General features: G+C 31.7%; 1 protein-coding gene across 1 annotated transcript in view; it reads left to right on the top strand.

Annotated features, from left to right (window-relative positions):
• Positions 1–7871, top strand: part of LOC147078691 (ATP-binding cassette sub-family G member 4-like) — a 101396-nt gene extending 93525 nt beyond the window's left edge. The window contains exons 6-9 of the mRNA XM_085960362.1: positions 3138–3269; positions 4606–5007; positions 6242–6498; positions 7408–7871. Coding sequence (XP_085816488.1) covers positions 3138–3269; positions 4606–5007; positions 6242–6498; positions 7408–7755 — 1139 coding nt within the window. The 3' untranslated portion in view covers positions 7756–7871. The remainder of the gene's footprint in view (positions 1–3137; positions 3270–4605; positions 5008–6241; positions 6499–7407) is intronic.
• Positions 7872–14621: the final 6750 nt, after the last annotated feature.

The following is a 14621-nucleotide window of genomic DNA, read 5'->3' as shown; positions in this document are numbered from 1 at the left end:
TCTTCATAATCAAATTACCTAATTAACAACATTATTAAATCTATTTAACACCAGATTTTCTATTGTGTCAAGATAAAATGGGGCACCTTCAAAATGTTGATATGTTACACTGTAACAGATGTGCAACATCTTAAGAGTGGGCTCAAGAGAAGGAGATTGAAATATAATCTAGTATAAAAAGGACATCGGCGTCGTTAGGGCGTTAATTTAAATCGATATTTTCGCAAAAATCACTAATCATCGGAGATTTTATTTAAAAAAAAAAAAAATTTATTATTGTTATTGGTATTGTCGGCCATCTTACAAATTATTATTTGATAAACACCTGCAAGTGTCATCAGAAAACAGGGCTGTCAAAATAATACTTGAATTAATATTTTTAAAATGTTAATTTCATCATAGTTTTTAATCAACACCGTGCAAGTACATACTGATAACTTGGGTGGATATCGTAGCAAACATACTGTTGATATATCTACGGGTATTTTATTATTATTACCCAATTCAAATTGAGCATAGGTTGATACTCAAATACTATTATAGTATGTTTATGATTTCGAGAAAATAATACGATGGTATATAATCCATATCAATTATTTGAAAACATTACATTTGCATGTAGGTACATCTATAATATAGTGAAAAGGTCAGATACCTGTTTAATTTGCAAGATAACATCAAAATTTGTATATACTTACCTAAATGAAGAATGACATTCATGAGTGAGCACAGCTCAAAGCTTGGAAAATGTGTTTTTTTTTCCATTTGAAAAGATTTTAATTGTGTATTATTTTATTACAAATTCATAATACATTATATAACTAATAGAACATACTGTTTTTTTTCTATGAATAGGAACATATTGTGTCACGGCAATCAAGAAAGGCCGGAAAATATGGCCAACAACGCATGATACACAAAATTACCTATTTAAGTTTACCCCACACGTGCAGACCACGCGATATTTGTTTACGCAAAGTCATCGCTTTCCAAAATGGCGAATTTGGTTGCCAGTTTTTATGGCGATGAATCAGTATGTTCCTTCCTGTCTTTTTTTATTCGTAGGTTTGTTTACTATGTACACCAAGAAGTTTCCATTTATAAAATCGGAAATGAGTTTTGGAATATGATGCAACTAAAACTGGAAAAATTCTATCATGGGTGCTTACTTCTTGAATTAGTTGACCCCAGAAACAACAGGTCCATTCCACTACGTGAACCACAGTGGATATTATGCCGGGTCCACATTGGCAACATGTCGCCGGCAACCTCGTTAAATTTTACGATAAGTATGATAATTTTCGTAAAATTTATCGAGGTTGTCGCGCGACATGTTGCCAGTGTGGACCCGGCATTAGATGCTCAAAACTTAAATAAAATATATTATAAATAAAATTTAAAAAGTACAAAACAATTAATTGCGTCGACAGCCCTGGCGTCATTTTTTATTTGCCGCCGCCAATCGGATGGGCGAATAAAAAAGTAATGTGTATATTGACTGTATGTTAATAATTATTTTTAGGCACTCATTATATAAATTATTTCGCCCATTGGCTTTACATACAATAATGGTACTACCTACCACTTGTTTCACTAGTATAAAAGTGAAGTTGCGCAGGCAATAAAAAGTCGCTTTCTTTTTATAATAGGCAGACACTAAATTCTACATTTTAAAAAATATGCATTAGAATTAAACAATACCTATTATTTTTAATACGTAGGTCCTAAACATTACAAATAAACACTATTCATTAGTAATGTTTTTTGGATAGCACATGAAATAAAAATGTAGGTAGATATGTATTTCAACATCCTTCGTATGTTTAGTTCTCGGACAATTTCAGGTTAAAAAGTTATTAATATATTATTAAGTTTATATCGTGGCTAACACAATCAAAAAAGTTATCATATCCATCATATCAGGTTCCAATACTTCCCACCAAAGAACTGATAAACATATTGAATTTAGTAACATTTATTAGAAAGTACTATTTTTTGGTCACCCCATAGCTTCACTTCACAAGCTTCACTTGGAGGGAGTTTATTGAGACAAACATTGGCGGCAACCTTTTTATATTAACTAGTAGACCAGTTATTATGGACCACATGTAAAAAAATCATATTTTCAATTCTCAAGGCCGATTCTGTAGAGCGTCCCCTTAAATGAGATTTTAAAATTTATGACAATTTTATCTATTAATCTTAATACAATATAATATAAGTAATCAAATTTTTGCCTTTACCAAAGATAATAAATTATGTTGATTACCTATTGTTTCTATGCACAGTAGCAAAATAAGTAATACCTGGAGTCAGTAAGTACCCCCACTTACATCACTTTGACTGTTGACAGTTCTGTACAATTGAATAGAAATAATGCTAATACGCAGGGTAGATAAAACGGCTTTGGTTTATATCAATAGCCATTTCAAGCCTTTCTATTGAATTTTTTTATTTATGGATCATGAGCAAAGTGAGGCAAGATATAAAAAAGATTATGGTGGTCAACCTAAATGGCTGAAGCCAATGCATGAGAGTCTTTATACCAATTATGTGTTGCAATATACAAAAACGTTGCTCAACTTTGTTTGTGGAAAGGTAGTTGATCGACAAAAATTTCTTTGTGTGATAACCAATATGGTAACCTAACATGCAGCCGTCGGAAGCCATCCTTCCAACAAACAATGTCGTGCCGATCAGCCCATACTGTGTGAGGCAGCACATTAAGTTACCTGTGTGTTGTGAATCTCAACTAAATCACACGCTTTAACGTTTAAATGTGCTCGACAAACCGATAGCTTCATATCGTCTCTGTTCTGGCAGAACACACTACCTGGAGAATACTAGTTTTGAGTAATTTGACTTTGAAGTTGTTAAAATGTTTGAAATGGTCTATCATGTTAGTTTATTAAGTAATCGTAAAAAGGATGACTTTAAAATAAAGACTGTTTATTTATTAAGAAGGTTTCCAGACGGTAAAGTTTGAAATAAGGAACATTTTGGTATAACTAACTCAATATGTAATTTTTTCGAATTAGTGTCTTCTGCCAGAACAGTGACGATATTATGTTATATAAATAAGAATTTAAACCAGTAATATTTTTGTTTAGATAATGTTAAGTATGTGTTTCTTTCAGTTTTGGAAGTAGCCACAGGTGAATATGGATATCACAATAATAAATTAATAGAAAAATGTAACAATGGAAAGAATGATGGCTGGAGGAGACGAAGACCCGACTCTACACAAATCAATACCATAATACATATACGTAAGCATTTAACATTTTTAACATTAGTCCTACTTAAGACGATACATCAGTGAAACGGTAAATAATTTTCAACTATAGGCGCGACGAAATTTTGGACTCGCTGGCATTCGGAGAGCGAACGTCGAGCTGGGAACACGTCAATTTGTTTCGTGATGGCGACGGGAGTATTAATTCTTAAATCGTGTATAGATGACTAAAAACGTTACCCATTTACTTTAAAAAGAAAACATGTCAATGAATATATTATTATTGTTACTAATAGAAAAATTAACAGAACATTAAATGGACGCATGTTGGATTTATATGACAAATTATATTTCGTTCGGCATGCGTCATTTGCACCCGCGACCCGCAATCCGCGCATCGCTTAGCCACAATCTTTTTAGACTATGCCTCAACTGAGGTATAGCCTTATCTGTCTTCCATTTTAATTATTATCATCACATCAAACACTGTTAATTTTTTTTCTAAAGTGTGCATGATTGTGCGCCAATGGGTATTGACACGGTTTGATGCAGAATTTTAGACAATGTCATAACTACAGCCTAATTTAGGAACGATTACAAAGTTCCAAATTATATATCATCATCAGCCTGAATATATCCACTGCTGGATGAAGGCCTCTTTAAGCTGCTTCCACTTCTCTCGGTCCTATGCGTTGCTTTGTCACGTACTTCCGCAGAACTATACTATTTTATCGATCCAGTGGTCTCTAGGTCTACCATGCGGACGTTTTGTACCTCATGGATACCACTGAATGACTAAATTTGTCCAACGATTGTCTCTTCTTCGAGCTATGTGTCCAGCCCATCTCCATTTGGGGCTTTTAATGAACTCTATCACATCGCAAACCCTTGTTTGCTTCCTTATCCACTCATTCCTCTTTTTGTCCTTTCGCGTTATGCCCCACATGCACCTCTCCATACCACGTTGCGGTTTATCTGCTTTATATAAAAATATCTAAAATCATAAATGGAAATGGACATTGTTGTTTTAATTTAATAAAACGCAATTTTTTTGTAGTACTTGTTCCACTTTTAATCAATAGATTAGGACCGGTTTCGTCCATTTTCAATTTGACAATGTCCCACTGAGGCGGACGAAACCGGTCCTAATCTATTGATTAAAAGTGGAACAAGTACTAAAAAAAATTGCGTTTTATTAAATTAAAACAACAATACAATGCAGTTCCACCATGAATTGACAGTTAACAAAATAAAGGAAATGGACATTATTTGAAAGGATAATTTTATGGATATCGTTACTAAACACATCATAATATAAGGAAGTTTCGGTTTGAAATGTTAATGAAATCTTTCTTCATGTATGTTCACAGACAAAATGATGTCAAGCGGCTTACTGACTCCGGTACAAGCACCGAAACTGCAGACGGCTCCGTTCTCTCCTCCGCCCTTCAACCCGAAGAAATTTCTCAAAAACCCCTTCAGGAAAACATTAACAATCAGCCCCAGCAAGTATTGCCGAGACGAACAGAGATATCCGACGAGTTTCCTAACCCAACTCTCCGTTCTGATAGTGAGGAATCTAAAGATATTGACCAGAGATCGAGTTCTGTCATATATGAGGTTCTTCATACACATGAGTATAGCTCTGATAATGGGCATATTATATTTTCAAATTGGCAAGGATGCCAAGTATACGATGGATAATTTCAATTTTGTCTTTTTTACAATCATGTTTTTGATGTTCACTTCATTCAACTCGATGATGTTAACATGTAAGTATCTTCTAACTTACTATCACTTTTTTTCTAATATGTATGTTTTGGAGGTTTTTCAAAATTATGTTATTTCTACAATAAAGAATTATACATTCTTACAACCTTGCGTATATTCAATATTGAATAAAAAATAAATAATAGTCCCATATATTGTCACTTCTTTGGTACAAGATTTCATTAGAATAACATTAAAATTATATTATGCACTAAAAATGTTTATGAGTAAAAAAGATAAGTACTAATATGTCATACTCTACTCATTGTTGAATACTATCATATAACATGTAATTATTAATACCATGTATTGGAATACAAAATGATGTATGTGATAAATAGGGCCCGGATTTGTATGCAACAAAAAACATGATTATATGCATGCACGTATGCACTTAAAATCAATAAAATATGCACTAAAACCGAAGAAATATGCAGTTAAAAATTGACATTTTTTGTGGGAAAAAATTGTAAATACCCACTTTACCCAACATTACTGACAAAAAAATCGAATAACTAGTTAATAATTTTTCAACATAATACGATATCAGAACAAAAAACACAAACAAAGAATATAAAGTTAATCAATTACAATTTTCAAAATAGTTTTTTCACAAGTACCTACAAACAATTGAATAATAAATGCAATGTAAACCAAACATAACTTAAAAAACAAAAACGACACACTTAACTATTCCTAAATATTATTTTCTGTTTTTTGTCCAAAAAAAAAATTCATTATTTTTTTCAATATTATGCTCTGGCATTAAATTTTTCCGCATATTCCGGTATCTGTCAGTATTTTGTTTATATGCGGAAAACCACCTCTCAACGTCCACTTGGGCAAACTTTAAATAATAGTGCCCGAGTTAACTTCACTTTTTTCACTGATAAATCCACAGCTCGGAGACGGCATTAAAAATGCAAGTGCATCTAAACTATCTTCCTTCCTAACTTAGTTATATTTAGATAAAATAATTTAAAAAACTAAAATTATAAATTCAAAAGCTCTAAAATATGCATTTATTTATGAAATATGCACTAATGTCTCAAATATGCTCTAACGTCTCAAATATGCATTTATATGCACAATAAAATTTTATTTATGGATTCTGTGTCTTTCAAAACAGATTTCTGTGCAACTCTCATAGCTGTGCATACACCCTAACAAAACATGCACTAGCATATAAATCCGGGCCCTAGTGATAAATAATCTACAAATTACCTTCTTTTGCAGTTCCTTTGGAGTTACCGATAATAACTAGAGAGCATTTTAATCGGTGGTACTCATTGAAGGCGTACTATGTTGCCATAACTGTGTCGGATGCGCCCGTCCAATTCCTGTGCACGTTTGTTTACGCCATCATCACGTATTTAATGACAGGGCAGCCAATAGAAATATTCAGAATATGGTACTTTTCTATTATTTGTTTACTGGTGTCGTTTGTTGCTCAAGGAATTGGACTATTCAACGGTGCCATTTTTAATATTCAGGTAATTATAAAACTACTCTTTTGATCGTTATATATCGTCACGTAACTCAAAATACTAGCCACCTGTAGTGTAATAGTGGGTAGCAGGTATGAAGTACTGCGACTACATCAAAGTCATAATATAATGTTGTTTTTTGAATGTTTATGTTGACCCAGAGTGTAAACTCAATTGGTTTGCCGAATGACTATCAATGATTCTTCATAAAAAGCTTTCACCACTCGAGGGTTTAGGTTAGGTTAGAAAAAAATAATTATTTATAGGGTTACATTATTTTGAATGTTATTTTTAGCGTCCTGAAACTCAGCACTCAAAATCGACAATTTTACGAACCGGAGCGTTCGATAACTTTCTGCAAATATTAACATAGTTAAAATTCAATTGAATGTGTGTTTTATAAAAATAAATGTGTTAGATTTTTTGTTACATGGTTATTCTTGCTCAAACAGTAAAAATATTTTTTTCACGAGACGCAACGACAATCTTGCAGATTTTATGACCCGGAACGGCGCTCTGGTGTGCTCCGAGCCATTTCGAGCCCTGCCGAAACTCTATCAGCAAGAGTTATTCCATGACAAAATTATTATACAACTATTTTTGGCAGTAAAATATAAGTATGAAGTCTTTGTACCTTGAAAAACCCTTAACAATTGAATTGAAAATTGACAAGTCTTAAGATTATTGCACAATGATTCTTCAAAGTTTTTAGCCAACTCATCAATTCGTCTTTGCACAGAACTATTTCAGATTTCCTTAATTAATAATAATTTTCTTTGAGTCTTCTACTGCCCCCCTGAAAGCCTCCAGCACCCATAAGGGGGCGTTATCGCCCACTTTAAGAAAGACTGTTCTAACTCTTGAAAAAATGAATATATCACAGATTAACAATAAATTGTACATATTTATTTTCAGAATGGCGTAATATTTGGACCACTATTTATGTTGCCGTTTACCATATTCTCGGGCTTCTTTGTACGCCTAAACGACGCCCCCTATTTTCTTCAGTGGCTCTTTCACACCTCGTACATCAAATACGGTCTGGAGGGTGCCATGCTTAGCATATTCGGATACAGCCGTGACAAATTGGCCTGCTCTGAAATATACTGCCATTACAAATTCCCATCGAAATTCCTCAAAGAAGTGGACATGGACGACGCCAGCTATAGTTACTCAGTGCTGGCCCTGTGTATTTTGTGCGTGTTTGTGAGAATGCTGACATACTACACGTTAAACTATAGGTTAAAACATAGAAGACGTTGACCCCCATCATGGAATATTTAAGAAAAAATCTAATATTAACATTATTTTGTAGACGTATTTTAAATTAAGGACCATTTAGTTTTAATAGTTGCAATTTTTATTTTATAAAAGCGTAAATGTGATTATTATTTGATTATATATTTTTCATAACTACTTTTAATGGGGCAACACCGAAAAGATGACCCATTAATTGTACATTCTTTAAGGTTCAAATAGACTATATGACGATCGGGCACATATATGCTAAGAGCGTTTTAGTATCTATGATCAAATCTATGCCATTACGACATATTATACATACATATTGTATGACAGCTATGACATCCTATTTACACTCTGTGACACAGGACGCCAACATAAGAAACGGGTTTTTCGACATATATATGACCGATCGTCATAGAGTGTATTTGAAGCATTATTATTTTTGTATTGAATCTTTCTGTTATCGTAATTTATGTTGAATGAATATTCATTTATTAAATAAAAGTTCTATCATCATTGTCACCATAATGTTACCAAACATGTGCTATAATGACTTAAAAATCAAACAATTTTATACATATACAATATATATTTATATACATAACTTACCTTGTAACGTTCTATTTATAACTTATTCTATTTTTCGTGATAGTTTCTTTGGTATACCTGTGTGCGTGGCATGGCGTTTAACTTTAAAGATTACTCGCATACTTTCTTGCATGCGAGATTATTCAGTATGTAGGTACTTACATAATTCATCATTCTTATGCTCTCTGACTCAGCTGTTTATGGGTATTACCAAATCTACATTACTAGAAGAATCTTTTCTTGGACAGTTTTGATAATTTGATACATATAGGTATGTACTACATATTATTATATTCTTGTAAGAACCTGTCAGCAGATTCATCATCGGCTGACGCATAGTACACTCTCCATACTACAAATAAAGATTTTAACTTCATGTCAACTCAGTGATCGTAACCATATGTCAGCAGATGCACAAAGAAAAAAAGTCGAACACTGCATTTAAATGCATCCAATTAAACCGTCCTATAGTGTTTCATTGAAAGATATTTATATTTATATTGTGATTTATGTATATTTTTATCAATAATATAAGTAAGTAATGGAACTCAACATTTTGTATTAACAGTTTTTTGTCTACCTCTTATTCATATAAAATAAATATAGACTTCTATAAGGTGCTGAAACAAAAGTAAATATTTACATATCACACTTTGAAATGTGTAGTAACTTAAATATAATTAATACTCTTCCATGAACCTTAAATTACTGTGATCCAATGTCATATAATATTATGGTATGGAAATTCAAAACTTTATTCCATTAGTTCACAGGTTTTTCACTTTGTTTTCATACTTCACTAGTAATTATTTTGTTATTTAATATCTTCATCGTCATCAGCCTGGATCGGTCCACTGTTAAGACCTCTCCGAGCTGATTCCATTCCTCTCAGTTCTCTGCGCTGCTTTTGACATACTGAACTTAACCAATCGATTAATTCAGGGTCCTCCAGGTGTATATATAGGACGTTGTCTACACCCTACTACTGGTACTATTGAATGATATGTCCAGCGATTGTCCAGCGATTGTCCAGCGATTGTCTCGTCTTCGAGCTGTGCCCTGACCATTTTCATTTTAGCAAATGTGTTTAATCACCGCGTACCCGTAATTACATACGCTTGCGAAACATTTACCTTCTGTAAAAGAGAGATCCGGAAGTGGCACAGTTGACTATGGAGAGGCGCATGCCGGCCATAAGGACAATAAACATATGGAATAATTGGATTAGGATTCAAACAGGGATGTGTGATGTTTGCTAAAAACCTATAATGGTATCCCCAGTAAGTACATAATTGTTATAATATATACGGAGAAAACAATGTAGGCCAAAGTTAGGCGGATGGGTCAGAGTTACCTGAAGTGCCAGATGTATAATTCATTAAGTGCAATAGTTTATTATTATTAATCGAATTGGTGTTTATTACATGGTAGAAATACCTACATTTAATGGTTTTATTTTAAAACAAAGTTTATTATTGCACATAATGAGTTTTAGATATGAAAGAACACAATGTATTTGCTCAATTAAAATTTTCATGAAAACTCAGCATGTGCCCATAGTAAGTTGCCTGCTAGTCAAATGCAATTATGTGGGTAAAATGAGAATTGAAGAAATATTATTAAATTAATCTTTCATAGTGATAAAATGAATTATTATCTTATTATTACATTATTTAAAGAATGAAAGATTGTATATACCCTAAGTAGGTACTAGAGAGTAAGAATAAAATGCATCGTAATAATATAAGTACTTATTTTCTTGTGCTTATGCTTCCCAAAAAAATAACAAGTTATAGCAAAAATACTTAATTTTATAAACTTGCCTCAATATTAGATAATATCATGTATTTGGAAAGAGATTGGTTATTTTAGGTCTCTCAGTTGTCATAGTGTACCAAATATTTTTTTTTTTTTTGGAAACCTGTTGTAGGTACGTTTTGTGAAATTGCTTGTCAAAGGAGTGGCAATCTTAATGTATTCTTTTTCTATCTTATCGAGGCTTTAAGTATTATAGTTTAATATCATATTACAGTAACGGTAACATTCTCTAAGGCATCTTTAATAGGTTTTGTACATATTATTTTAATTGTATTCATGGAAAAATACACTTATATTAAGTATGTCTAGCAATAATTAATTTGTAAAAGAACCACAATATAATTATAACAATTTACCACAGTGATTATCAATTTCCAAGGACAAGACTGAAATTTAAAGTTTTTCTATCTTTAGTTTCTTATAGACATTTTCTAAAGTAGGTACCTACCTAAACCTTAATATTTTAATTCCTTGTAAAGTTATGCACATTTACCTATACACAGAAATTATTAATTATATATAATTTTTTTATCAGTTTGTTTAATCAAGATTCCGAATAATTAAATATGAGAAACAACGAAATAAAAAGATTATTAAGAAAACATGATCGTCTTTAGGAGCATGTTAACCGGGTGTGGGTTTTGGTTTCTTCTGTTTCTCTCCGGTAATTCTCTCTACCTGCCTCTATACTGAGTTGTCAAAGTGGATCTATAATTTGGTGCCCCGGGCATATGATAGTAGTCACCGTTGCAGTTGTGGCCTGCCGCTGTTGCACCCCGCAGGACTATTGGTTATTATTCTATTTGATATTCACATGATTGTTCTTACGGTGATTGTGACTTAACCGTCGCAGTCTCTAAATTTACGTTAATTAAACTACACATCGTGCTAAGCTTTTCCTCCAATTGGCGCCGTATCCGATACTGAAATGGAAATTCCTTTTGAAAATTATTAGAGTCAGTTCGTTTAGTAGAGATAATGCAGTTAAGGAGTGTCAGTGAACCTTTGTGAAGTAAAATAAATTGAGGACTAAGTAGAATTCTGTTCGGGGCACACGTCAATTTACAATTGAAGGGGTTATTGCAAGACAATGATATGCCACAGAAACATAGTTTGGAGATATCAGCAGTTTAATGTTCTTGTTCGTTCACTATCGTAACAGGAAAAAATTACTATCCTCATTAAAATGTTCGATATATCTCACATCTAATTATTCTGTTTGAAGCAGAAGGCGTGGATGACTGACCGATATCAATTTTGACTGGCATGGCATATCATATTATTGTTATAACCATTTTTTAAGCAAAATTTTAATTTGTAAGAACTACACATTGATCATAATTATTCAGACTTCAGTGTATTTTTTTTTTTTAAAAGTGTCTTAAGTAAAAGTGAGTGTATGCCCTGAGAATTTGTTTTATTCAAAATCAACAAATTTGTAATTATGTGGCATATCATTGTCTTGCGATAACCCCTTCAATTTTGATAAATAAAAGACTAAGCTATACAAATTAACAACCCCACCCCGCGTATACAACGATTGCTTCAGTGATGATAGATCATTTAAGGTTAGGTACACTGTATAATTTGAACTATAAAATAGTATGTATATCAAATATTTTTTTAATATTTAGAGTTTAGTAGTTTTACTCCTCACCATATTCTTTGACTACTTAGAAGTAACTTTCTACATAGTTATGTATAAGCATTAGTATCGGATTCATTCATTCTATCAATCCCAAAAGGAATGCTCAAATTAATGAAAATATATTTTTATGGCTATTTATATTAGGTATGTATATTAAATAAAACAAACATAAATTCTATGACGATCGAACATGCATCGCAACAGCTTTTGCGACTTTAAATAATGTCTAATTGATCGATTGATGTATTGAGATAAAAAAAAATCCCATGTAGTTTTTTTTGGTCCGTCATCTAAAAGTATAGTTGTATAATAATATACCAGTATAGTAATAGACGATTAATTACAACAGCAGTTGTATATATTTTTTTAAATACTTGCTAAATTAATACATAGCAGGTTGACTGTGCAGGTAGGTAGGTACTAGGTATTACAATTCCGACAGAAGTTTTAATCTCGAAATTTTCAATCCTGATCCTGAAAACATGAGAGCCTGGTATTTCAATAAATCAATATGCCAATATATATTGTAATTGAACTCTTTACACACTAGTTTTATTATTATTTTATAAATATCGAAAAATGACATCATTTTTAAACATTTTGATTGTTTTTTTTTAATGCTTTGTGTCAAATTTTTATAACAATTTATCTGGCAGATATATTCCTGTCCTGCATTCCAAAAATATCACACATTAGTCAATATTTACTATCAACAAGCCTTTTTTTAATGCAATCTTTAAGGGGGATTGTAGTGCTACTCGGGGCATCTGGCCACAGAATTGCAAAGATGAAATTCTATACAATTTACGCGTAAATGGTACATTTAAGGTATTTTAAATAATAGGTACTTATCTAAAAATATTTAAAAGATAAAAGATATTGAGACTTTTGAATGACTAATGTATTTTTTATTTTATTTAAAAACATCGATTTTTCTAGAAAGTAGAAATGTGTCTGAAATCTAAAAATTCCCAGGTTTTTCGAAGAAAATGTATATTTAATGCGCTTATGCAAGATCACAATAGTTTTTTTTACAGGCGGATGAGAAAATTTACACCCCTTTTTTATTCTCCTATTGCGACATTATGCAGGGAGGCAAAGCCAAAGCCCGATATGATTTCACATCCCAGCCGATAACAAAAGCTAAAAATAAAAATATTACCAAATCTGTAAACAATTTTTTTTATTGGCATTGTTCCAAGCATCTGGAAAAATATCTTTATAGACTAAAGGCGCCGTGAAATGAAATAGATTGACAATCACTAATATCACGAATAATCACATAATAATAAAATGAATGTACAAACAAGCTGAGTTAAATTTTTGCAATATTTTAATAATTCTTTGTAATAAATAAATGTAGCCATTTTATATATAAAATATGTGATGCTTCCTAAAATAGGATATTTTGGATGAATATATGAAAGCTTTGGATTTGGGGATTGCATAAATTACCTACTGTAAAAATTTAATTTGGGAATGTATGAAGGTTGTCTTAAAAAATTAATTAAAAAAATGAATAATCATGCAAAAATGAAATCCATTAGATACTCTTATCTCAAAATGAAAATATTTTTATAACTACCCCCTATATTTTTTGAGAAATAAATATATTCATATATTTACTAATAAAACAATAATAAGTATATTTTATACAGAATAAAGTATATATTATCCGATAATGCATGACTTTCAGATAATGATCTGTATATTACAGTGACAAAGGGTGGAGATAGGCTGTTAAGATCTGACATAAATAGTGCACACTGAACTCTGTCAGTCAAACGTATATGTGTTGAAATGTCATTTTGACATGCATGTTGATTTCCATAGTAACACACATATATATTAATAATTTAGTTGCTAGGACCCCAGACCCCTAGTAACCAATAATAGTAGATTGGATTACGGATTTCTTCCGAAATAACTTTTCATACAAAACAGAATTAACTGAAAATGAATTCAATTCTACTTAAATATGGCTAAAAGTATTAAAAATTGCATTGGCATTGTGTTCTGATATATTCTAAAAGTTTCAAATGTCTAGATAGTCGGGAAGTTAGTTAAAAATCGATTGCAAGATTCGTACCGGATAAACAACCACCTGACAAATAAGAATACGACCTAATAAAAACGTAAAAAATTAACCAACACCATGTGTAATATGTATTCTTAATTCAACGAAAACAAATAAGTATGACTGAAAAAGTGTGCACTATTTTTGTCGAATTGCCCTTATTATATCTACCTAAACTATTATGGTTTGGTTAGGCAGTGTTTAATTAAATTAAATAAAATAAAAAAAATTTTTACCAGCACTATCTTGCAAATTGTATTCTTAGTTCAACGAAAATAAATAAGTATGACTGACAAAGTTTAAAACAACAATAATTTTCACAATTGAATTGGCAAGCTTGTTGGTATAAAATTTTTCATACATCCAAAAATACAAATTGCTGACAAAATAAAAGCTGTTTAAAGTTTCATTACCTATTATCTATTTGGATTTATATACGAGGGTGGGTCAATAATTCCTTAGAAAAAAGCATTAAAACAGTTTTTATTTTTGTATTTTTTTTTTATTTCTCAACATAATCTCCTTGGAGCTCAATACACTTGGTTAGACGTTTCTCAATATTTTTTAAACCGTCAGAAAAATAAGTTTTCGGAAGGTCCTCAAAATAAGCATTTGTCCGATCGGTGACTTCTTCATTTGAAAAAAAAACGTTGTCCACTTAGCCATTTTTTTAAGTTTGGGAAAAGGAAAAAGTCACTGGGGGCTAAATCTGGCGAATACGGTGGGTGGTCGACCAATTCTTCAATTTTAGCC

This window comes from Rhyacophila brunnea, unplaced genomic scaffold (assembly GCF_057557595.1).
Source record: "Rhyacophila brunnea isolate RB1 unplaced genomic scaffold, BYU_Rbru_1.0 scaffold_11, whole genome shotgun sequence".
NCBI lineage: Eukaryota > Metazoa > Arthropoda > Insecta > Trichoptera > Rhyacophilidae > Rhyacophila > Rhyacophila brunnea.
The sequence above is the reverse complement of the archived record's forward strand: the minus strand, read 5'-3'. Positions and strand labels throughout refer to the sequence as shown.